General features: G+C 39.7%; 3 protein-coding genes across 5 annotated transcripts in view; 2 read left to right on the top strand and 1 right to left on the bottom strand.

Annotated features, from left to right (window-relative positions):
• Positions 1–9,830, top strand: part of Cog3 (conserved oligomeric Golgi complex subunit 3) — a 36,436-nt gene extending 26,606 nt beyond the window's left edge. The window contains exons 1-10 of one of the 2 annotated variants that reach the window (XM_027356642.2): positions 150–499; positions 1,212–1,373; positions 1,671–2,345; positions 4,544–4,683; positions 4,930–5,196; positions 5,611–5,779; positions 6,872–7,018; positions 7,426–7,569; positions 8,030–8,236; positions 8,512–9,830. In XM_027356642.2, coding sequence (XP_027212443.1) covers positions 170–499; positions 1,212–1,373; positions 1,671–2,345; positions 4,544–4,683; positions 4,930–5,196; positions 5,611–5,779; positions 6,872–7,018; positions 7,426–7,569; positions 8,030–8,236; positions 8,512–8,769 — 2,499 coding nt within the window. In that variant the 5' untranslated portion in view covers positions 150–169 and the 3' untranslated portion in view covers positions 8,770–9,830. Of the gene's footprint in view, positions 1–149; positions 500–1,211; positions 1,374–1,670; positions 2,346–4,543; positions 4,684–4,929; positions 5,197–5,610; positions 5,780–6,871; positions 7,019–7,425; positions 7,570–8,029; positions 8,237–8,511 lie in introns of those variants that run through there. The other variant, XM_070116076.1, reaches the window with a different exon arrangement.
• Positions 9,831–10,643: 813 nt separating this feature from the next.
• Positions 10,644–15,710, bottom strand: LOC113805617 (alpha- and gamma-adaptin-binding protein p34). Its single transcript, XM_070116079.1, has 6 exons — positions 15,548–15,710; positions 15,039–15,229; positions 14,544–14,670; positions 13,382–13,549; positions 13,013–13,171; positions 10,644–12,484 (listed from the first exon to the last, which is right to left on the bottom strand). The coding sequence occupies exons 1-6, from the start codon at positions 15,612–15,614 to the stop codon at positions 12,273–12,275; spliced, it is 924 nt and encodes a 307-aa protein (XP_069972180.1). The 5' UTR covers positions 15,615–15,710; the 3' UTR covers positions 10,644–12,272.
• A 390-nt stretch (positions 15,711–16,100) lies between these two features.
• The window catches only part of LOC113805610 (ribosomal silencing factor RsfS-like protein, 312), a 9,842-nt gene continuing 353 nt past the window's right edge, over positions 16,101–25,589 (top strand). The window contains exons 1-6 of one of the 2 annotated variants that reach the window (XM_027356647.2): positions 16,101–16,225; positions 17,832–18,307; positions 22,830–22,973; positions 23,318–23,400; positions 23,757–23,931; positions 25,194–25,589. The exon at positions 25,194–25,589 is cut by the window's right edge and continues 353 nt beyond it. In XM_027356647.2, the coding sequence (XP_027212448.2) occupies positions 17,866–18,307; positions 22,830–22,973; positions 23,318–23,400; positions 23,757–23,931; positions 25,194–25,381 (1,032 nt within the window). In that variant the 5' untranslated portion in view covers positions 16,101–16,225; positions 17,832–17,865 and the 3' untranslated portion in view covers positions 25,382–25,589. Of the gene's footprint in view, positions 16,317–17,831; positions 18,308–22,829; positions 22,974–23,317; positions 23,401–23,756; positions 23,932–25,193 lie in introns of both variants that reach the window. The other variant, XM_070116078.1, reaches the window with a different exon arrangement.

Genomic DNA, 25,589 nt, shown 5'->3' with positions numbered 1-25,589 from the left:
AATTTCTGAAGGGTCCACTCTGGTGATCTTTAAAAATTTGTAAATATATTTCAAAATATAGAAATACTAATGGAGCTACAAATCAAATGATATAAAGCCAATAATTCCACTATATATTAACCGGACCTGTAATTCCGTCCGGACTCCGTGACTCGCTGTCAAAACAAAAATGGAAGACGTGGCAGATGTAAACATTGGCCGGGTAAGAGAGAATTTATCCATCTGGGAGGACGACAAGACCCCCTTAGCGCCGCTGACCTCACAGGAGAGGGACACAATCATCGAGCTGACCTCCGTGTCCGGCTGGCGACCTTTACCCCCAAGTTTGACCTCGGAAGAGACGAGAAGCGATGGCGGGAGGGAGGAAGGGGGTGGATCCAAGAGGGACTCGGAATATCCTCTTGACAGCTCCAAGAGGGATTCTCTGTCGGAACATCACCTCTCGGACAGCTTGGCGAGGCTCAAATTGGGAGAGGTTAAGATAGAGTCGAGTCAGCAGGTTGGTATTAGTGGTATTATTGGTATTCGTTGTCAGGGGTTGGGATCGGGAAGATGGTTTCGGGGGAGACGGTTTGCCACGATTACGGATATTTCGTATTCGATTTTTTCGGTTCCCTTTTCCTTGATTATTTCCATATGTCTTTTGGGGAAGCAAAATATGCATCTCTACTATTTGGGACTAAAATAAGGAATTCTTTGGACATAAATACGTAAATATAATGTAGTATATACGTTGCCTTTATATGTATATTTGAAAGTCTGTCAGATAGCAATATTAGATTATTATTACAGGTTTTTCATGTCAATGGTAGGCTATTTTAGCACCCAAGCTAGATTCTAACAGCAGACACAATACATTTTGGTGTGTATTAAAAGTGTTTTGAGAAATCTTGTATATGTTTTTGCCTATCAGCCGCAATTGTAGTAGATATTGTCCTTTCATTATATGTCAATATATTCAATTGTATGATCATTTCTATAGATTATGAATGATATTTATTGCTATTTAGATAGGTTTATATTAGGTTCTATTTTTTCATAGTGTCATGTATCATTTTTTTAATAGTTACTGAACAGTATTAATATTGTTTCAACTTATCACAGTAATAGGTGGATATTCCAAAAGCCATTATATTATAAATTAAATGTTATCAAAGAGTTACATCAATCTATATACATATGATGTAAGATTAATGTGTTTGTTTCCACAGTTTTTAACATGGTTTGCTGGAGTAGAAGCCGAGATGTGTGAGGAACAAGATGGGCCTTATCGAGACTATGTCAGTCAGTTGGTCAGCCACCGCTCAGAGTGTCAGACTCTCCTTGCTCAGCTTGACGAAGCACTCAACAACTTACAACATTTATCAGGACAGGTATGTTGGATTTGTTTTTAAGGCTGTGATTTTTTTTTGACCCTTTTCCATATTGTGAAGACTTTGGCACATTTATTGTATATGTAAAAGTAAGCATCAAAATTACATTGGTTAGTATGATTTTGATGAAAGAGGCAGATATGAAAGAAAATACTAACAAATTAGCTCATTACAGAATTCTTTACAGTTCATGTTTCTATAGAAGTAGTTATAGATATCTGCATATTGTTATTAATCAGAAATTTTCCTAATGATGCACATTAGTAAACAAAGACTGCATTATTCTCCTTACAACAGTACACCAGTGTATCAAACAAGACAAGTGCACTTCATACCGACTGTGAGCATCTATTAGCTGAACAGACTCGACTCACAAACAAGGCTGACACCATTGAGAGCAAACTAGCCTACTTCAAGGAGGTAGACCGGATAAGCCAGAAGCTGAGCTCGCCAGCATTCCAGGTGACGAGTGATGGTTTCATCCCCCTGCTGGCGAAGATTGACGAATGCATCAGCTACATGAATACTAACCCTACATTCCAAGAGTCTGCACTCTACCTAGCAAAGTACAAGCACTGCCTGAGTCGAGCACTAGGCATGGTGAAGCTGTATGTGACCAAGTCCCTAGAGAGTGCTACCCAGCAAGTGCTACCCAAACCTGGCATTGAAAAGCCATCAAGTGACAATGCGGCTGTGCTCTATTACGGCAAGTTCAGGACTAATGCACCACGCATAAAGACCCTCATGGCCGAGATAGAGGACCGGGTGGAAAATAGTCCCGAGTATCTGAACCTCCTTAGTGACTGCCATCAGTGTTATTTTGCACAGCGTCAGACACTGATGGGCCCCTGTGTGGCTGATGCAGTGACTGAGCTTTCGCAGAAATATCAACGGGATTACTGTTCACTAGTGCGAAGTGGCTGTGCATTCCTTGTGCATGTGTGTGAGGATGAATACAACCTTTTTCATCAGGTAAGGAAGAAAGTAATATGGTTTATATCATCAGCTAAGTCCAAGTGTTCATTTATTAGGATTTTTTATTATTTAGTTATTTGGTTTTATTTTGTATATAAATTTGTATGTTTCCCTACGTACTTACTCCTAAGGTAAAGGATAGAAATTCACTACAGAAAGTTCTAGATTCCACACAAGTGTTCTTGAAGGATATATACAAAATTGGCACAGATGTTAACCCCTTGAATCTGGGCATATCATGGCAAGCACATGAACCAAAATGCGGGCATTAGGTTATGTAAATATCTACCGAGCAGGGTGTGTGGCTTTATGCCGGGCACACATGAACACTCATGTGCAGTGACAAGACACCATGCCCTCCCCTTTGCAGCATTGTTTTGCATAAACGTTTTTAGTTTTTTCACTATTTTCCAATGTCCATATTTGTCTTTTGATTTGCTGTATTCCTTATACATACTCTATATTATCTCTCAATGTAGTAAATAACTCAATGCAAGAAAAGAAAATGTGACATTTTGCTACTTGTGTCATATTTATTTTTTCATAATAATCAATTTTCTGGAATACAACATGCACCGCTGGTCACAGCAGCCAGGAGTACGATGCAGAGCCTGGAGCCGATGCTCTTCCAGTCATGGCTAATGGACATTATATTCCACACTTGCTAATTGATGGGAATAATGCAAAACCCCCTTTCTTATTGCCAAATGAGTCTAACCACCCTCCAAAAGGTTTGTGCACTTGTGGCGAGCCTTCTCCATTGCCCTGGCCTTCACTCATCATCATCATCATTATCATTGTCATTATCATCATTATCATCGAAATTATCATCATCATCGTCATCATCACCATCACCATTATCATCATCATCATTATCATCGTCATCATCATCATCATCATCATCATCGTCATTATCATCATCATCATTGTTATCATTGTCGTCATCATCAATCATCTTTATCATCATCCATCATCATCATCCATCATCATCCATCATCATCATTATTGATTCTATTGATGTTATTATTAGTAGTAGTAGAACTAGTAATATCATTGATTATTATCATTATCATCAATATTATCATTATAGTTTTTAATGTTATTGGAAATATAACTCTTTTTGTTGTTACTGATATTGATACAACAGTCATTAATCCTTGGATCCGGGTAATATGACCATCACATCATAAAAAATTTTGGTTGAAGTTTTGGGATGACAGGAATATACTGTCAAGAAAAATTTGACTGAGGGCCAGAGTGGCAGGAATGACTTGTATTGATTGGAGAAAGCTCTTGGAGGAGAATTAGCCTTTGTGGGCATTTAAGAACAGGCTTTTGGATTATTTCCCCTAATAAATGGGTGGAATGTACCATCCGTTGGCTGTGGCTGGAAGAGCATGCTTATTCATGCCTATCATGATGGGTAGCACAGGGTGTTTTATAGAAGACGGAGTGATGCAAAAATATTTTAAAATGACACAAATAACAAAATGTTACCTATTGTTATTGTTATTTTAGACTACCTAGAGAAGTGATACTGGGTCCACTCAACCAAAACAGTGTATTATAATCTTGATACAGTATAACAGATGACAAATATCCTCTTACTGGTGGGAATTCCTATGGCTGTTATGGATATCCTACCATTGTGAGGGGAAATGTGTATACACATCATGACTTGCTCTAGAAAGTTAGGGGACAGTCTGGCTTTACACAGCAAACACCCTGCCGGAAAGGCTAGACAGAAAATTATTCCCCATAATTGTAGGTACATAGGCATTGCATAATTTGCAAAAAAGCAAAAAAAAAAAATGCTGATATAGAAATGGTAGGCAAAAGGTCTTATTGCCCATTGTGTTTGTGTGGGCCAAGCCTACAAGCCATGCATCCAGGAGAGTTGCCACTCAAGTAAGCATAGTGACGTAATTTTGGTCCATTGTTAGGACGTGTGGCACCAGAATCAAATGGGTTAATAGTATATATATATATATATTTCATTTTTGTTGATATTAATAATAGTGGTAATAATAGTTATCATCAACTTTTTATGTTTGTTATCACTATCATCATCATTATTATCTTTATTAATATGGCTTATTGCCTTGTTAAGGAAAATAGTTTTTCATGCATTAGATTATAATTACTGTGACTCTTCCTATGAATCTGCTACAGTATAACCATAAGGAATTTTTCAGTTCTTCACAGCAGCCACCTCAGACCTGGATGCTTTCCTACTGGGACTGTGTACGGGATTATACGACGTCCTGCGGCCTCTCATCATACACATCGACCATCTTGAAACACTGTCTGAACTATGTAATATCCTGCAGAGAGGGTGAGTGGGATTAATTCTTTATCTTTTTCCACATTTAAGTTGTTGAGGATACTTTTATCATTTTTGTAGTTAATTTTCTGTATATTTAGTTTTATATATACTTTTTTTTCCTATTTTGTATTGATGAAAATGAGAAAAAGTAAACAAAGAGAAGAATTACGCATGGTTTGAGTGTTGGTAGAATAAGGGTCAGGGGACTGAAATAGTTACTCACCCTGAAATGAGCAACAATGCACAATCTTACAGGATGATCGAGGAGCACCTGCAGAACAATCCCACACAGCTGGCCCCACTCACCTCCGTGGTCAACCAGATGCTGGAGGACACACAGGAAAGGCTCGTCTATCGTGCGCACATCTACATTAATGTGGACATTGCTGGCTTCCGTCCATCGCCAGGAGACCTTGCATACCCAAGCAAGCTGCAGATGATGGAGAACATTGCAGAGAACTTAGCCAGCCAGCGGAAGATGCACTCGCGCAACGCCTCTGTCTCCTCCATATCATCTACGAGGTCTGTGGAAGCAAATGGGAATGGTCCTGTTGTGGCTTTTGTTAGTTAGGTTGACTAATAGATAGAGGCTGTGTGGAGATTTTAGGTTTAAGTGCCTTTGTGTGTGTATTTGTATGTCCTTTTTTTTTATGATATGTATTTTTTCTTTCTTTCTTTCATTCTTTTTCTTCCAGGAATAGTAATATGTAAATGTAGTAATTGTGAAGTAACGTGAATAGATATGGACCTAAAGAAAATGTATACTTGAAATCAGAAATAGAAAAGAACAAGTCTTTAAGAAATAGAGAACAGGAAAGTAGATAAGATTATCCATAACCCAAAACCACAAAATACCTCCAATAATCCTTTTCCATTTGCCCACGTTTAATCATCTCATCTTCTCTCCCCCCAACCCCCCACCCCCCCACCCCATAGATCAGCCACAAGTGAAGAGGTTGCTAACATCACTGGAGCGGCAGATGAGAGGTTCTCCCGTGTGGGCACTTCTCCAGCTGACCTCCATGGTATGTGGTACCCGACTGTGCGGAGAACACTCATGTGCCTTTTCAAGCTATACCGGTGTGTGGACAGAAGTATTTTCCAGGTGAGTTGTTTGTAAAGGGAGGATTGATTCCTAGAATATACAATCTTTCATTGGTTTATACTTATTTTACTCCTTCCACACCCCCTCTTATCTCTCTCTCTCTCTCTCTCTCTCTCTCTCTCTCTCTCTCTCTCTCTCTCTCTCTCTCTCTCTCTCTCTCTCTCTCTCTCTCTCTCTCTCTCTCTCTCTCTCTCTCTCTCTCTCTCTCTCTCTCTCTCTCTCTCTCTCTCTCTCTCTCTCTCCTCTCTCCTCTCTCTCTCCTCTCTCCTCTCTCTCTCTCTCCTCTCTCTCTCTCTCCTCTTTCTCTCTCTCCCCTCTCTCTCTCCCCTCTCTCTCTCTCACCCCCCTCTCTCTCTCACCCCTCTCTCTCTCTCTCCCCTCTCCCCTCCCCTCGACTCCCCTCCCCTCCCCTCCCCTCCCCTCCCCTCCCTCTCTCCCTCCCTCCCTCCCTCCCTCCCTCCTTCCCTCCCCCTTCTCTCCTTCCCTCCCTCTTCTCTCTCTCCCTCCCACTTCTCTCCCTCCCTCCTCTCTCCCTCCCTCCCTCCTCTCTCCCTCCCTCCCTCCCTCCCTCCCTCCTCTCTCCCTCCGTACTCAGAAATTCTTTATCTGCTTTGTAGTCCAGTAATCTATCTGAATGCTCTTCTAAATTTTAATATAACCAATCTTCATCATCAAATTCAACCACACCTTCTATAAACCCAGTGTTGCCAAAAATATGTAATACTCACCGTAGTTTTACTTTGTGAATTCTTTACACATGAATGGTTCCTGAGGTGCTCAGTCACCAAAGAGTCAGTTGGTATTTCTATGTGACCTCACCTAATTTCATATCAATGTTGTTCATATCAATACTTATTATCATTATTGACGCTATGATTATTTTGATATTATTAACATTGCTAATGTGAATGAAAAATAAAAAGTAATATTTACAAAAATCAAAAAGGAGGGTGAACAGGAGAGATATGTAAGACTTCTAATTGACTCCTTGGTAACCAAGTGCTTCTGGAGCTGACCAAGTACTCATAGAGCCATATATATGTTAGCCAATGGGTTAAAGATTGTACCATATTTTGCATATTTTTTCTCCAGGGTGTATCACTAGAAGCCCTCACGGCATGCATGCAGAGTCTTAGCTCAGCCTCAGCTATCATCAGCAAGACTTCCTCGCCTCTGGACGGTCAGCTGTTTGAAATTAAGCATCTCCTCATCCTCAGAGAACAAATGGCCCCTTTCCAGGTGATCAAAATGTCCCTTTGTGTTTTTGTTGCCATCATTGTTGTTCTTGTAGGTACAAGGTGAGGCAATGAATTAACCTTTAGTGTTTAGGATAAGGTAATTCATCCATGTGCATCCCTGTTATTAGCAAACAGGAATTTCCAGAAACAGTCAGAAGTGCGTAGGTGTGTCTAGCATCAGTTACGAACTAATTAGTCAAATTCTGAGAAGGGATCTGCCCTCTGTGACCTGTGTACATAAGGACCATCTGTCTCTTTCTTTCCTTCTTCAAATATTTGTTCAAAGAGCTAGTAGTCAGAGAAATATCTGTGTAGTTTTGTAAACTTAGATTCTCTTTTATCATTCATCTTTAGACTGTTCATAACCCAATAGAATGCTAATACCTCCTTCCCCATACAATTTAACAGGTTGATGCCTGCCTGCATGAGACAAGCCTAGACTGGAGCAAAGTACGAAATGCGGCATTCAGCCTGGTTCAAAAAAGGGATCGCCTCTTCTCCCTCTCATCCAATAATGCACTGTTGGAGTTTATTGTCAAGGGTAGCCTTCAGGTAAAGCGATAGATTTTTTTTCCCCTTTCTTTTTTTCATTCATTTGTTCGTTTTTTTTTTTGTTCTTTCTTTTAAGACATAGCAGAATTTGCAATGATTATACCATTGCTAAAAAGGAAAGTTTTTCATTGGCTTGAAATTTTACCGCTTCCACTTTGAATCTTGCAAATTTGAATGGTTAACTCACCAGCTGCAAGCCAAGATGAGCCTCTGAGCAGGTACCCATGGCAGCTAGTATATTATTTTAATTTTGGTTCTTTTTTCTTTTCATGCGCATCTTAAAATCATATAAAAATATTGTAAATTATAATAACACTTGATTTTGAAACTAAAGAATATGCATACTGTTTGAAAGTTGTGGTGACATTTCTAGTGTATATACATGCCATTACCAGTCTAAGGTTTATGATGGTGCCCTATTTGTTTTCTTATATATTTTTTTATTTATCCACAATCCCAGGTCACTGAACAGAGACTGGACTCAAAGAGAGACCTAGACAACAGATTGAAGAAGCTGTGTGAGCTGCTGATATTGACCTGCACAGAGTCCCTGACAGGGCCACTGTCCATCTTCCTAACCAAGGCAGAGGTCATCCTCCAGATGAACAAGGAGGAGAGTGTCAAGCCCATTTCCCTTAAGAACCAGCCATTTGCATCTGCCGAGAAGGTCAGTTACTTGACTCTGTGGGTTTTTTGGGATAGAGGTTGCCCCATTTTCTCAAGTTAATGATTGATGGTAGCAACTGATGATGGTTTAGAGTTTGACTACTTGTGCAGAGAAAATGAAACTTGTGATTTGTTTTATTTATAATTCCCATTATCAATAGTTTCACCATACATTAGATGGTGAGGGTAACTTGCTTTATTTCATCCCTTTGAGACATAGATTCTGGTCTCAGTAAACCTGTCAAAGCAACAAACATCCATTTGCATCCATCACAGATAGCAGATGTTGTGAGCAGCAGCCAGAAAAACATCCGCACACATCTGCCTGGCATCCAGCGCAGTATGCAACTTTACCTGGCCAACCGCGACACAGAGTTCATCCTGTTCAAGCCCATCCGGGCAAACGTCCTCAGCACTTTCTCTAAAGTGCAAAATATAGTGACGGAGAACTACAACGAGGATGACCGCATCATCATTGCATGCCCATCACAAGAGGAAGTATCGGCACTGCTCTCCTCCCTCTTCAAGAGCTAGTGGATACTCTCTTCCCCCCTCCCCCCTTTAGGAATGCATTTTGTAAATAATAGAAGTTTATGGTGTTGAAAGATAGGAGAGGCGGTGTTTATATGTCTTAGGCTGTTTTTTGCAATATCTATGCAAGTGAGATCGAGCTTTCAGGATTTTTTCTTCTTTCACTTTGTTTTTACCTTATTCTTCCTTATTTTATTTTTCACTTGTGTTTTATAGGCAATTTTCCGTAGTGAGGAACCAGGTGTATGATTCATTTATTGTTATATATGTTGTTGTACATGCAGAGATTGTATGTTTCAAATGGCCAAAGTTTTGCTTCTATTTATTAGAAAGAGTTGATACTTAGTTCTATAATTTAAGGTGGAATTGAATTCAAAATGGCATTTGAGAGTGTGTTCTATTTAGCTCTTTGAAACCCAGGTATTTATTTATTGTTATTTCCTTTTTTTTATGTGTATATTCCCATAATGATTACAGATTGCTGTAAACATTCACTAAGGAGAAAATGTTCCATTTTTAAATTATAGGGGAAAGAAATCAATAAAAGTAAAACAAAAGTTATCAAAATTTCTTTAAAATATTTGTATTACATCCATATTGTGCCTCTTCACCAATGCAATAATAACCAAAAATTCTTAAAACATTTTACACAAACTTCTATTCTGATTTCTCTTTTCACAAATACTGAAAAAAAAATTCAGGATACTTTTGATTCTAATGTCCGATCTGTCTGAGGATTGAATGGCACTTTTTCTTCTCATTTTTTCTTTCTTGCCCTTTTTAAAAATTTCGGCATTTACGACAGGAAAGAAATAAAGCAGCAGGAGAGTCGATATAGAGACCACATCTTGCAACAAGACTCAGAGAGATTTTAAGCGCAAATGAAATACGTGTATATATAAAACTTGATGAAATGGAATGACATGAAACGAAATTCAGAAGAATGACTGAAAAACACTTTGCACTCGTACACACAAACACACAGACTTTAGGCCGTGTCATTAGATTTTATTCATGCTGTTGTTTGTTGATTGACTTCAAAATATATATTTATTTCTTAATGACTTATGTGTTTTATATCCTTTTAAGAAAAAAAAAAGATGGTGTATTGTTGTCAATGTTTATTATTAGTAGTAGTATCATTATTGTCATTCCTTTAATTACTATAATAGCTGCTTTCCTTTTTTTTCTACTGTTAATATGATAATCATTATTATTATTGTTATTACATTATTTCAGGAAGTATTGGTATTAATATTAGCCATCACTACTATCATCATCATTATTATTTTTATTATCATTATTATATTATCAAAATAATTAGTAGTAGTAGTACTGTTATTATTATTATTACTACTGTTATTGGTTATTCATTCATTTGATCTTTTCATTTGCATTTCATTTTCATTTTAATTACTTCTTTAGCTGCTGCTGCTGCTACTATTACGTTTTCTCATAATACAATTAAGGATTAATTTGTTATTAAATATGATTACTGGTGATTTTTTTTTTCTTTTCTTTTTAGAGCAGCTGCTGTAATGAAAATTATCTTTCCTATGATAAGGTATTGTTAAAATGTAAAGAGAATATAAAAATATTTTGCGTAGGGATTTGTGTAAAAATATAAGTAATAGATGGCTTACGACTGATTTGAGTTAACTAGTGTGTTAGGCGGCTTCCAAACGAGAGACTTTGCCCATGTTACTAAATTGTGTACCAATTCACATACCGTAAGCTGGGTTTCAGGCATGCACAGATATGACATCCGGGTAGGGAAACACCAGACAAGTTACCAAAGTACCTGTGCTGAGACAGTATTCAATCTAGCAGAGTTGTTTCCATTGAATTTATGGAGGAAGTAATAAAAAGCTCAAGGATGATATATTTTCCTGTTGAGTTTATTTACAACTTTTGTTATTAACTAGGTTATAATCTTATGTGCTATTCATATCATTATCATTTATTGTTACTATATATTTTCTTTATTCAACTTATAAATTCAAATATCCATAGGAATTTTAAAAAAAAAAGACATTTATTATTATTCATATGCATAAAAAATTGGAATGTAGCATCATACTCCCAAATTTGCATAATTCATAATTCATTCTTTGTCTTACAATTCCCTGACAGATGTCAACAGCATCCTAAGCAGTTTCGTCTAATCTTATTTTCTACACTTTGCATCAGTTGACAGGCAGCAATAAATGACTACATTATTCTTTTCTTGACCAAGTTAATCTTTTTTTTTTTTTTTTGCACTGTTTTTACTCATAAAACAAAGACGTTTTCATTTAAAATTACTCTTTTAAACTGAAAATAAAATTGAACACATAATAGTTGTATAATCACAAAAGTAAAATGCATTTGAACACTACATACACAATTATGAAAAAAATATGTTAAAATTTAGTATGCAAAACAAAGTGTTTTCATAAAAATCATAAATACAAAGATTTAAAAAATTGATAGAAATAAATAAAAATCTTGTAGTATCATTGAAAAACATGTCCTGACAAAAATTCATTAAATCAATATAAACAAAATAAATAGGTAAAAGAGAAGGCCCCAGAATGTATTAAGAATATAAAAATATCTAACAAAACAGAACTATTTATTATTTGTTTATGTGCTATGAAACTATGTAGAATCTGAGGATTTCTTAGACAGGAAAGATTGAACTATAATTCCCGGATATAATCTCGACTCTAATAATTAAGGGTACAAGTCAGTTTTTCAGTTTTCCCACTTTTGTCGTCGTCATTCCCCATCTACATGTGCCCAATACCACAGTAACTGATTCTTATTTATATCGGTATATTTTGAAATGTTGAATTTTTACATGGGAAGTATTTTGTAAATGATAAATGAATACACATTGGGCCAGTATTTCCTAAATTATCATTTTCATATATATTTACAGCTGGCACTTCCACAAATTAAGAAGTGAACGCCTCACTGGATTCTATCTCTTATTTTTAACATCGTATGAAAATCTACACTGGAGAACAGGCACCACCGAAGACTACAGAAAAACAATTATACAAATAATCATAACAAAGATACATCTCACAAAAAAAACTGATCATTAATTTCTTTTATTCCAGATCTTATCTTTTAATAGTAGATAACTGATTAAATGTAGAAATTTCACTATTATATAACATCTTGGAGCAACTGTATCTGCAGAACCATGCATACATCACTGAAAACAAAGGTATTGTATGTTTTCATCTTTAACATACCAGAACATCTCAAGCTCGAAACAAGATATATTGCCTATCTTCCTATACATATATATCTCTTACTTACTTTAGATCACATCACGCATAATATACATAAATTGCTTTATCTACAACAACATCTAATAACAAAAAAGAAAAGAAAAGAAAAGGAAAACATAACAACAAACATACATATACAATACCATATGTAACCTGAAAGAGAAATAAACTTTTTATACATGCTATTTCAACGCCCCTAAACTGCCGACATTTCCACTGCTATTACTCTGAATCCAACCCATCGACCTCATCTTCGTCCCCCCCCATGGCCCTCCAGAAAGCCACAGCCACTTTCTCTGCATAGTCCCTCCGTTGATCAGGTGGGAGCGATGACGCAGTCCGCTTGAGGTGCTCAAAGCTAGAAAAGAGATTCTCGAAGTCACCCTCATCTTTTTCCAGGCAGCCTTCCATCATCATGGGGTCTAAATAGTCACCTGAAAGAGAAATCAAAATTATAAATAAATATAACAAAAAATTAAGATGCAATATATAAAATATATCATCATCATCATCATCATAACATTAACAAAAACAATAATGATAATGATGAGGATGATGCTGTCAATAACAATGACAATAGTAATAACAATAATAATGATAATAACAATGATGGTAATGATGATAATAATAATAATAATGATAATGATAATGATGATGATGATGTGATGATGATATAATAATAATAATAATAATAACAATAATAAAAATAATAACAATAGAAGAATCACAATTAAAGATGTTAAAAAATTTGGAAAATAAAAGACAAAGAAAGGCTAGAGACACCAAAGGCATGGGAAGACAACATGCTCTGAAGCTGAAGTTGGGAAGTGGACAAGGTTGAGAAGTAGAGTTACTTGCAAGAGGAGCAGGTGGAGAGAGAGAGAGTAAAGGAAAAGGCATAGAAGTGAAATTATTCGCAAGAGAAGGGGAAAAAGTTGAGGAGATGAAGGAGGTGACGCTACCTGGAAGGGGTGAGGCCCCTGTGTTGTTATCCTCCACAGTCAAGTCTGACAGTTGAGAGTAGAGCACCTCATCTGATTCTTGTCCTTCTTTGCCGCTCTTGTCGTCCTTTGAGGCCACTGACTGCAATACTGCATTCAATCGGCTGCTTCGGTTGTTATCTGGTTTAAGTATAGTAGATCACTCTATCAGACCAATAACACTTTCTTTCTCTCCTTTTTTCTCTAAGGAAAGTAACTAATATCAATATCTGCAATGGATCTAAATATCCAAAGTATCTCACCACATGCCAGTCTAGCATGAATCAAACTCAGCAAAATCCTTGCCCAGATACAAGGGACTCCAATCTATGCCGTTCAAAACTGCATTACCTTTCATGACTAGGTTGGACCAGGTGTGCGCATGAAGAGCCTGGCGGACACGCTTAAAGCCAAGGCTCTCTGGGAAGTCATCCTCGTCTTCAGAGTCCTCATTGTTGGTCTCCTGAGCGCGATTCAGTTCTATGAGCTCCCAGCCATTACTTATACACCACTGCTGGGCTGAGGAGGATGCAGGAGGGTTTGGGGTTTAAATCTTTTCCTATCTTTTTTTCTGTTTTTGGTTGGTTATTCATCATAATATTCAGTAGGTTAACTATTACTATGATGAGTAATTGCTGTAACTGGTGATCTAAAATACAATGGGTGCTTAAATAAGAAATTCAATATGCAACTGGCAAGTTAATATACACTGCATAACTGAATACACAATGGAAAACTAAATATACAAAGGGTAACTTAATATACAGTTGGTAACTTCATACATAATAGGGACCTCAACATAACCTGACTTGACTTACAAAAGGAACATGAGGAGAGATGATAGAGACACAAAGTGAAGAAAGTGGGAAAGTAGATTAAGTCCTTCAAACTGGATGACGTGACTATCACGTCAAGATAAAATTTGAGGAGCAGGTGACATGAACATGTCTTCTTGGCTGTGAGCCAGGTGACATGAACTTACTACCATGAGCACTTTGGCAGGCCAGGGTGATGGAAAAGTCTTACCAAGAGTGCATAAACCTCTTGGAAGGTGAGTAGACTCATTTGGCATTTAGGAACTTTTGCTTTATTCCCTTTTATTCTCATTGATAAATGAATGTGGAATGTAGTGTCCATTAACCATCACTGGAAGAGCACTGGCTCCAGGGAGGATATTGCAAAGGAAAGGCATAAAGTTTTTTCACTGCAAATGAATGCTCTTGTGCGCCCGGCCTACAAGCTGCAAACCCAGCAGAGCAGCTGCACATGTAAGCATAATGTCCATATTTTGGTCCATGTGACTGCCCAAAATTCGGACATTAGGCAACCAGATCCAAGGGGTTAATAAGGGAAAAAGTAATATAACAAGGGGCCTGGTAGTACAACATGAGAAATGACAGCATGACAGAAACTGACAGAATAACACTAGGAACTGGTTGTATAGCAATAGACATTTCAATGGAAACTCACTGCAGAGATGCCAGAGAAATGGAAAAAATAACAGATCACTCACCGTTCAGTCTCGAAAGCCCACCATTGCCATCTTCTGAAGAGCAAGAGTCACAGACCAACATCTGCACCTCTGGCTCAAACTCCCCGACATTTTCCACCAAGCTGTTTATGCTGTCTAGGGCATCATTCTGTTGGGAGATAATCAAGCTGTCATACATTGAATTGTTTTAGGAAACTATCTACTTTTTTACCTTAGGTAATGAATTGATGCGAATGACATGGTTGAAATCAAACTATCTCTATCAAAAACATATGGCTTTAATAGAAATTAAATTGCAATTATACCTTGAATAAATAATATACTTTTGTGATACCTATCAATACTTACAATAACTATATTTCAATGACACATGCAAGAAATAGCTAAAAGAACCAAAAACGAAACTAATAACATAAATACAAACTTATAATAATAATAATATTCAGTAACATTTCTTTTAAATAACTTTTACAACTATACTCTAATCAACAATCAATAAAAAAAATTGCAACCGACCTGCGTTGCATCACAGTATATAATCAGGGCCTCCCCGCTCTCTAGGATCCACTGCAAACACTTCTCTGGGTGAGGCACTGTCGTCAGCAGCACCGAAGCTGTGTAGTATTTATTTTCCATCTCCCAAGACCAGCACTCGACACCCTCCCCTTCGACTACTGGATTTGGCAGGCACTCCAAATCAAGGATCCCTGGAAAGTCCACATTCATTTTCATTAGTAGAATGTCTTAAACATAATATCAAGTAATATTATTACAATTGTAGTAATATAAATGAAAGAAAATAATGCAAATTGTTTAAATATGCAACTAAATATAATCATATTTACAATCCAAGGTGAGAGACGGTAATTTGTAATGATATTGTGAAACATGTCAAAGCCACTTAAACCCCGGGAAATAAACTTATGATACCGTAACAATAATATGCATCCTGTATAAGGCGACACATAAATAAGACCCAATTACAGCCATTAAATCCTTACAACTAAAATACAAAACCAATTTACCTTTCACAATCTCCCTTCCATCTTTCTCGTGTGTGGAAAGCACAACAACCCGCGGCTTAGACTCCATAATTCTTCTGTAGGGATATTATCGTAAAAATTGGAAATCACGCCCACCGTACACGTCGCCTCCGTCTTCAATGTTTGTAAACAATGGCGATCGGCGATTACGAGCGCAATTGAATTGGTCAATAGATCTATAAAGTGATGCAGAATAATGCATATATTTTTCATTGTTGATATCAATGATATAAGCGAAAATACTAGATACCAATGTCATATATGAGTACTGTCAGTCAGTTGATTTAAAAATTCCGAAAACAGAAATAATTGGTTTATGGATGCATTTAATCGTGACTAATCAGCAAATATGATTAAAATGATGCCATTATAAATGTCTATTTGACAGTATTTTGGTTAATAAAAATTGACAATTTTTTTTACCAATTTTGCCGAGCGAAAACAAAACGTGTTACGTTTTTGATCTTTTATAAACAAATCATCCAATTATACATCTACTCTTAATTATGTATCAGAAAAAACAAAAATTTTCACTACAGACATTAGTGATTCCTAAATTTTCCGTAAAAGTGTCAGATAGATTATTAAAATTAACTACTATAGGATAGGGATATAAGACTCAGCAGCCGACACTGTATGGTGCTCCCAAGGTCCTTCAAAGTAAGTGTGCGTCTGTGTACAATACTTTCAGCTCTTTATTCCTCAATGATACAGTTATTCTTCATGGGTTTTCAATACCTCTATCTATAATGTAAGCATTAGCCATATGTTTGTGTATAACTTTAAATTACTTACTGTGTTACTGTGTATTTAAGCATCAGTCGTCATCTATGTATCCTTACATTATACTTGTGGACTATGTATCTATATTATATCTGTGTGTCCTTCGTTATTTTTTAACCCTAGAAAGGTCCCACGGGGTGTCACATGCCCGGGTACCAATGAGCCTCTGCAAAGTCACTGCATAAGCCTATGGGTGATGGCTATAGGGGTGGTAGCCAGATAGTAGAGTATTTTCCTTGCACGGGAATATTACATTTTTTCATGTGCGGAAAACATCATTTTGTCTGCATTTGCACGGACAGATGATGAAACAAGTGTGCAGAAAGATCAAAAGAATATTTTGCACGGAAGATGATTTAAAAAAGAACTAAGCATGGGTGGAAAGTTACCAGAGAACTACATTTGTGCAGACAGAATTTGACTAAGTAATTTTTGCATGGGGAATGCGTTCCTTGCGCAGACCAAACTCAATAGTCTGGGGTGGTAGCAGTAGTTAGAGTCAACATGGTCTTATGCTGCATTCTGAACTCCACGTCTTGCTCATCCAGACAACTAGAATTAGCAGGACAACGAGGCCACGTTCAGAACCTCCAAGACCCTTGCTGCCCAGAATGCAACCGGCTCGAAATAAACATTCACTTATTTATCATACTGGTGTCTTTATTTTACATGCTGTATAGATTTTATAACTTCTTTGATGCATATTTAACTTACCTGCAACTGACAAACACAAAATTATTCTTTGATAACACCAATAAAGGGCCATAAAATTACCCATCAATATCTTATGGTTACCTACAACTGTCAGTGTTTACATACAAAAGCTATTGTGACATCATATCGTTCTGCTCACCCACCTTCACGGGAGGGCGAGATAGACGAGATGGACAACTTGTACTGGACCAGAAAGTAGGGGTTCCGAACAGTCAAAACATTTTGTCCAACTGGTCTGGACGAGCAGGATGAGGAGTTCCGAACACAGCATTACTAATGGATATCTGTTACGGTGTTGGATCTTCATCCGTTCATTAAATATGGTGTTTTGGACTTTAATTTGTCTATATTTCCTGGATATCTGTTTTTTCTTATTGTATCAAAAAATTCTTTAACTGAATCATATGTAAACACATCCCTTGGTCTAATGATGGTATACAAAGACATTTTAACTGATTACATTGTTGATTTTCTAGGGTATAGTTCATATTGTGGTTTCTGTTGTCTTCAAAGCTTTCTTGAGTGTGGTTGATGCTTTGATCTATAAATTAATGACTTGTGTTCTTCCCTTTCTTTTTCTCTTTTTCATCCTCTCGCTCCTTTTCTCTTTTCTTCTCTTCTCTTCTTCTCACTCTTTCTCTCCTCTCCTCTCCTTTCCTCTCCTCTCCCTTCATTCTCTCCCCTACCTCTTTTTCTTCAGTCTTCTACCATCTTCCTTTTCCTTTTTTTTGTCTTTGCCGTTATTTATAATTTAATTCCCTTTCCACAGATAGCTGATGACTTGTCCAAGTTAATCTAAAACCATGCAGCGTTGCTTGCTTTCCCGCACTTGCATCCTTTGCTCAAGGACACCTTCCTTGGTGTCTAGGAGGGACTACCAGGTTACAAACGCCAAGATCATTTCTCAGCATGATGCCCAGAGTCACTACCCACAAGGAGTTTTACGCCCTGTACCACTAAGGTCGCACATTTATCGAAGTAGGTTTAGCACAAGCTCTAGGCAAGACAGCAATGATAAGAATGGCAAGATGGACTTCTCCAAGGATCCAGAAGTGAAGAAGTGGCTCAGTGAGTTGCAGAGTGACTTTGCAGAAGAACTGGGAAAATCCACAGGGGAGTGTAACGACGGGAAAGAGGAGAACAAGGAAAGCAATGAGAATGGCGGAAATCATCTTCCAAAATCATTGGACATGGACAAACAGGCTGCGAACTCAAACACAGGATCAGAATCGGCAGCCATAAATCGTGAGTAACTTCTGGTCGTGTTTCAGTGTGCAGTATTTATACACTTTCAGAAAGAGTTTTTTAGATTGTAAATACTTCCATACTACTACATGTAATTTGTATGTATTTTGTGGAATAGGGTCTTAGCACTGATAGATTCATGAGGGATAAGTTAGATTTCACTATATATATGGTACCCTTGACAATTTCTATTCTGGAGCCTCCATGAAACCTCTTATGGTTCTGTATCTTGGAGCATAACATTTTCCAGGTGTTTGTTTCATGCATTTATAATTTTCTTCTGGATTTTTTTTCTCACTGTAAGATGAGACTTTTTAAACATTATTAACCTCCAAAGATCCAGACTCAATCATGGTTTAGAGAAGACCTTTTTTGTTATGCTTGCTAATCATCATCATGGGGGCTGACGCCGACGGGGGCGCATAGCCGCATCCACCCTTCGCTTCCACCTACGAGGATCCCTCATGGCTAGACGCCAGGCAGGGACTCGGCCCATCTCTAGTTCTTCACGGCAGGTTTGGTCGATCTGCCCAAGCCATGACTTCCTCGGTCGTCCCACAGGCCTCCTCCATCCAGGGTTGTCTCGAATAGAGACGACCTGATGGGCAGGATTATCCTGAGGAAAGCGAGCCAGGTGGCCGTATAGCCTGAGTTGGCGATCACGGATTGTGCAGATAACAGGGCTTGTGCCAGTCTCACGGTGCAACCGTTAGTTGGACACATGGTCCCGCCAACAGTACCCCATGATCTGGCGCAAGGACCTATTACAAAAGGCTTCAAGACGAGCCTCCAAGGCACAGGACAATGTCCAGGTTTCGCTACCGTATAGCAAAACTGGCATTATCAGGGCCTTGAAAACCCGTAGCTTGGTCCTTCTGCACAGGTACCGACATCTCCAAATACTCTTGTTGAGAGAGTTCATGACCCCTGCTGCCAGGCCAATCCGTCTGCTGACTTCATGGTCTGACAGCCCAGAGTTATGAACTACACTACCAAGGTATGTAAAGCTCTCTGTGACTTCAATGTCCTCGCCGCAAGCACGTACCGACTGAACAGGTTCTCCTAACAAGTCCCCAAATTCCTGGACCTTGGTCTTGGTCCAGGAGACCTCTAGACCCAGGGGCTTCGCTTCATTGCTAAATGCATCGAGAGCCGCCACTAGGGTTTCCAAAGACTCAGATAGAATGGCAACGTCATCAGCAAAGTCAAGGTCTGTAACCTTGATATTGCCCAGCGTTGCCCCACAATGACTTTGAACAGTAGCTCTGCCCAGTATCCAGTCCATGCAAGTGTTGAAAAGAGTTGGTGCAAGGACACAGCCTTGCCTCACTCCTGAACTAACAGGAAAGAAGCTCGACAGGCCCCCACCACACTTTACAGCACTTTCAGTACCAGTATACAGGCTTGCTATTAGTCCAATAATCCTTGTTGGTATTCCTCTCAGCCTCAGGATCTCCCAAAGTGACTCCCAGTGCACCGTATCGAACGCCTTCTTGAGGTCGATGTAGGCTGCAAGCAGCCCACACCCGAACTCACGACGGCGCTCTACAATGACTCGAAGCGCGAGGATACGGTCTATTGTGGACTTACCAGGAGTGAATCCGGATTGCTCCAGTCTCTGGTGCCTCAGTAGATGGTCTCTGATACGTCTCAGAAGGATGTGGGCAAGAACCTTGCCTGGTACACTGAGCAGTGTGATGCCTCGGTGATTGCTGCAGTCCCAACGGTCCCCCTTCCCCTTCCAGAGAGGGATGACCACACCCCTCAACAGGTCAGGAGGAATGGAACCGGACTGCCAGATGGCAGCCAGGACAGCATGTAACCCCCGTGCCATAGGTTCACCACCAGCCTTTAACAGTTCAGCTGGTATGCCGCAGATATCAGCTGCTTTACCACTCTTCAGCTTGGAAATCGCCCCCCTAACTTCAGTTAGGGAGGGAGGGTCCTCACTGATAGGTGGATTCGGCAGCGGGATCTCGACACTACCCGCATCCAAGTTAACTGTTGGTGGGTCAACCTGGTACAGCTGCTCAAAATACTCAGCCCAACGTCCCCGCACCGCAACAGGATCTGAAACGATCTGACCACTTACTGAGAGAACTGCTGTCACCTGTGAAGAGGGCTTGGAGTTCAGCTTTCTCAGGGCTTGGTATGCAGGACGAAGGTCATTTACTAAGAAATGGCCTTCTACCTCCTCTGCAAGACTCCTAATAAACTGTTCCTTGTCCCTTCTTAACAGGGACCGAGTTCTGCGCACATGAGAACGGTGCAATTCCCGATCCCCTGTCAGACGAGCCGCACGACATGCATCAGTGGCTTCCAGTGTCTCCCGCGAGATGGAATTCTGTACTGCTCTCGGGCGTACACCAATCGTATCTTGAGCTGTATCAAGCGTTTCACGCTTAAAGGTATCCCACAGAAGAACAGGGTCTGTCAGACTGCCAAGCACTGCGAAACGATCAGAGATTGCCTCAGCAAACCTGCGGGCACACTCCCCCTCCCTCAGCCTGTCCAAATGAAACACCCTAGGGTGATCATTTGACCGCTGGGGGGTTTTGAAGTGGACCCGGAGGGTAGCCACAACCAATCCATGGTCAGTACCACAGAACTCAGCACTCCTGAACACCCTGCAATTCTGAAGGATCCTCCAACGAGTGCTAACAAGTATGTGGTCGATCTCCTTGGCTGCGTTACCCGCATCACTGTACCATGTCCAGCGATGTGGGTCTGGGCGCTGGTACCAGGAGCCAGAAATCCTCAATTTCTGGGATCTTGCAAAGTCCCGGAAAAGGAGGCTATTCTCGCTACCGGCATCAGCTCCTGAACCATGGGGACCGACAGACATCTCATAACCAGCTCGATCACAGCCAGATACCGCATTGAAGTCACCCAGAACAATGCGAATATCTCGTCGAGGACATCTGTCTGCCACAGATGTAAGTTTGGCGTAGAACATCTCTTTCACGTCAAGTTTACAAACATCGGTAGGAGCGTACACAGCAATAAGAGACATGAAGCCAAAAGAAAGCTTCAATCTCAATACCATTATACGCTCAACAACAGGAGTAACCTCTACTACCGAGGGCTGGAGTCTGCTGGAGACGGCAATGGCTACTCCCTGGAGATGGTGGCCATCGCTGCGGCCCGACCAGTAGTAGGTGTAGCCACCTACACAGGTCATGCCGCTGCCAGGCCTCCTTACCTCCGAGAGAGCAGCCACCTCAACTCTCAGCCTCCCCAGTTCCCTCGACAGTAGAGGCAACCGATCATCCTGACGCAAAGAACGGACGTTCCAAGCCCCCACCCTAACTTCCCGCCTGAGGTTCAGCCTCTGGCAGTCGCTCCGGGTGGATGCCACCTCTGCCACCCCCACCGACGCTGCCCCATATAAAAGGGGGTGGTGGGCTGCGTGCCCCATCATCCACCTGTGGGGTTCCTGAGGGCTTTCCCCCACAAGCTTCACTCTGGGCTGGCGGCCACCAGAGCGCAGGCGAGACGGGTAGTTCCCGTTCCCAGCCTGCGCTCCAGCAGTCGCCCTCCCAGCAGGGCCCACAGTCCGCCTCACTAGCTGGGTGGGAGGGGCTTTCCCCCTCCTCCCAGCCTCTCCATTTATAGTTTGCACTGCCGATTGGTTTATATCTGGGGGGAGGAGGACTGGCAAGGCCCACCTCCCCCGAGCCTCCCATTAACCCCAGAGGGCTAGGGGGCAGGAGTTGGTACAGGGCCAGGGCGTGTCCACACGCCGGTGGGCCATGGCCCTGGACCTCTGGGGCCTCCTGCTGCTCCGAGATCCCCCTCAGTTTAGCCTGGAACCGCAAGGTACCCAGTTTCCATGGGCGGCCACGAGGAGGCACTGCAGGGAGTCTCGATGATGGAGAGGCTATGCACTGGCAGGGGGAGGCTTATGCAGAGCTGCTCCCTTTTTCGCACGAGGCTAGCCAGCGGTGGCAGCTGCAAGCGAGAAGGCATGCACAAGCTCTTAACACTAACTAGACTACCACTCCATCGCTTCACACCACCCTGCGCATGAAGCAGTATTTCCTCATAAGGGACAATCCTCTAAAGTCTGGCACCATTTTCATTTCTCCTCCCTGAGCCGTTTCTGATCTTTCCTTTTACAGGCATGTTGTATCCTATATGCATCTTGTAAATTTTAAGTCAATCCTGAGATCACCTACCTATGACCTCTAATTACTCTTGAACTATTTTTCATCCGGACAATTTCAGTTGATGTGAATAATTTTTATTGTCTGCCAACATTTTACTCTGTCTTTATAATTCTTGGGACATCATTTGAATACAGAGTGAATGGCAGGGGCTCTAAAACTCTCTTTTTGATGTCATTATATAAGGGCATCAGCATTTTATTTGTGTGCAAGCAAAATTATTGAATCCGTTTGGGCAACTTGTTGGTTATTCTTTATGCTTTCAGTGTATGAATATCCTCATATGAAACAGTGTCAGACACTTTAGCTGACAATTTTTGCAGACTTTCCTCAGCTCCTTTTTGCCTTGTTTTTAGCCTGGACCAAGTTCACCACACAGAAGTATGAAAAGTTCAGCATGGACAAAACACAGATAATTTATGACTACGATGAAGAGCAGAGACGGCTAGCAGAAGGGATAGAGGAAGAAGAAACAGAAGTGGAGGAGCTAGTGTTGGAGAGTAAGTATTGGAATTGAAAAAGAATCAGAAAAGTGTAATTTTTTTCATATTTGAGTATTTGTTAAATAAATAGCTAAAAATAGCAATTACCTCTTTGTGGCTTGTATATCTATATGTATCCAAGTTTTCTATTTTTATTTTCACATTATCTTTTTTTTTTTTTATGGTATAGATCAGTCTATCCTTATTTTCAACGGCTATATGTGCCAGGTCTCAGTCGTATCAGGCTGAATCTCTGTTTCTGTATGCAATATGCATATCTCAATTGAAATATAGAAAATACATGAGTAGTAAGATTAATGTAAATATTTTATTCACAGATATATTATAAACTTTGCTTGCAGGAGGTAGAACGGGTGTGTTTGACGTTGAAGAATTAGTGGAATTTTTAAGAGAGGAGAATGCCAGGGATATTGTTGTCATCCAGGTGAGGAACCATTCGGTATTTTCTGCTTTCTAACTTCTTTATATCATATCTTATTTTGGAGAAGAGTATTCTTGTTTTCATATTTAATTAAAAACAGATATATTTAAATTTCTTTTGAATAAGAGTATTATTACTTTATCTTATCAGATTATCAGAATATATAGTAAATCAATCCAAACAATTTTTGAATTAACCAGACTAAACAAGAAACCAATCAAGACAACCCATAGATCAGAATAAGCAATGAGATGAACCCATAGATCATGAAATCAATCCAAATAATCAAAAGACTAATTAGAACTAATGTAAATGAGATTCAAAAGAGCCAGGCCCTTAACCCCAATCAATGCTCTCAGGTGCCTCCAGAAATTAAGTACGTGAGTTACATGGTTGTGGTCACTAGCCTGTCCCAGCGGCACATCAATGCCCTCGCGGAAACAATCCGTCGCATTTACAAGAAGAAGAAGAACAGAAAAGACCCATCGCTCATATGCGAAGGGAAGTCAACGAATTGGGTGGCATTGGATATGGGTAAGTGATTTTGTTATGCTTTTGTGATTTGGATAAAGGATGAATGCTATGACTTGTAATGAGAAAGAGGTTATTTTGTGATTTGGTAAGAGGGGTAGATTACTTTTGCTTTGATTAGAGAACATAAGAGATAAGAGTTGTAGATGGGTTTTTGTTTGGGTAGGAATGCATTCAAGTGGGTATGATGGTGCAGGTTGCTTTTAACTGGTTGCCTGCCAACCAGAGGGAACTCATGACTAGCTGCCTTTGCCAGCCATCTTTTGTTCTTCTTCCTCTTTATTATCTTTTTCTTCCTCTTCACCTTCTTCCTCTTCTACTTCCTCCTCCTCCTCCTCCTCCCCCTCCTCTTCCTCCTCCTCCTCCTCTTCCTCCTCCTCCTCTTCCTCCTCCTCCTCCTCCTCCTCCTCCTCCTCCTCCTCCTCCTCCTCCTCCTCCTCCTCCTCCTCCTCCTCCTCCTCCTCCTCCTCCTCCTCCTCCTCCTCCTCCTTCCTCCACTCCTTCTCAGCCTTCTGCTTCTCTTTGTTCATCTTCTTGCTTATAATACATGAAATGACTTATGAATATACTTAACAATAAAGAGAATCTTGAATACTAGAAAAAAAACATTAACTGCATATTCTGACCAGCCGAAAGAACCTACATTGCACTAAAAATATTGATTAATTTGCTTTTAGTGTATTTGCATGCCATTAGTAGTCCATGAGTTAAACCATTGTTAGCAGGGATGTTCTTTACATACATGCCCACTGTGATTTTAGTTTATTGATTGTTTATACATAAATGGCTTCACAGGAGCTTAGTTGATAAAGGAGTGTTATTAGAACTATGTTTTTAACTAGTTCACCTTTTTCCTTGATTTTTAGAAGGATTCTTTTTTTCATCTCCCATAGCTACCAGTATTTTAGAGAGAGAGAAAAAAAAAAATCCTAAAAATTCAAGGAAGTAGGGAATCAGGTGATTCACATAGGGCCTATTAATTGACTCCTTGGTGACTGACCCCCTGTGGAGCCATCTGTGTGTAAATGAAATTCACAAAAGAAAACAGTGGACATCACAAGTACAAGTTGGCAATGTTAAAGTCAGTATGAGATCTCCTTATTTTTAATATGAGCATGAGCTTTGGATTGGTTTTATGTACTTATTCATTTTTCTCAAGACTGGAAAAGTACATATATATAGAATTTTTGTTCAAATGACATTGTTGAGACAACATGAAATCAAATATTGTCTAAAGAGTCTATATGCATCCCCTTCTCTTTCAGGTAACATCGCACTGCACATCATGAAACCAGACATCAGAGAAGAATATGACTTAGAGACTCTGTGGACAGTTGGCGCACAGTTTGACGACAAATGCCAGGAGGTTGATGAAAATCCGATGGACCTGTTCAATGCAATGGGACATTTTACAAACACGGCTGATTCATCAGAAAAGTTTATTAGGCCTTGATATTGTTGTGTGAACTGAGGAAGACGAGTTGTTCTTTGGGGAAATAAATAAAATGGTTTTGCTATGCCTACAGTGTATTATATGGTACTGATATGATCAAGCTGGAATTCTTATTGTTTTTATTATTTCTTACATGTTGTGAGAAATAGTATGGGCTGTAAAATGCCATGCAACAGAAACAAGTTTAAAAGAAATTTCAAGAAATTAT

This window comes from Penaeus vannamei, chromosome 38 (assembly GCF_042767895.1).
Source record: "Penaeus vannamei isolate JL-2024 chromosome 38, ASM4276789v1, whole genome shotgun sequence".
NCBI lineage: Eukaryota > Metazoa > Arthropoda > Malacostraca > Decapoda > Penaeidae > Penaeus > Penaeus vannamei.
The sequence above is the reverse complement of the archived record's forward strand: the minus strand, read 5'-3'. Positions and strand labels throughout refer to the sequence as shown.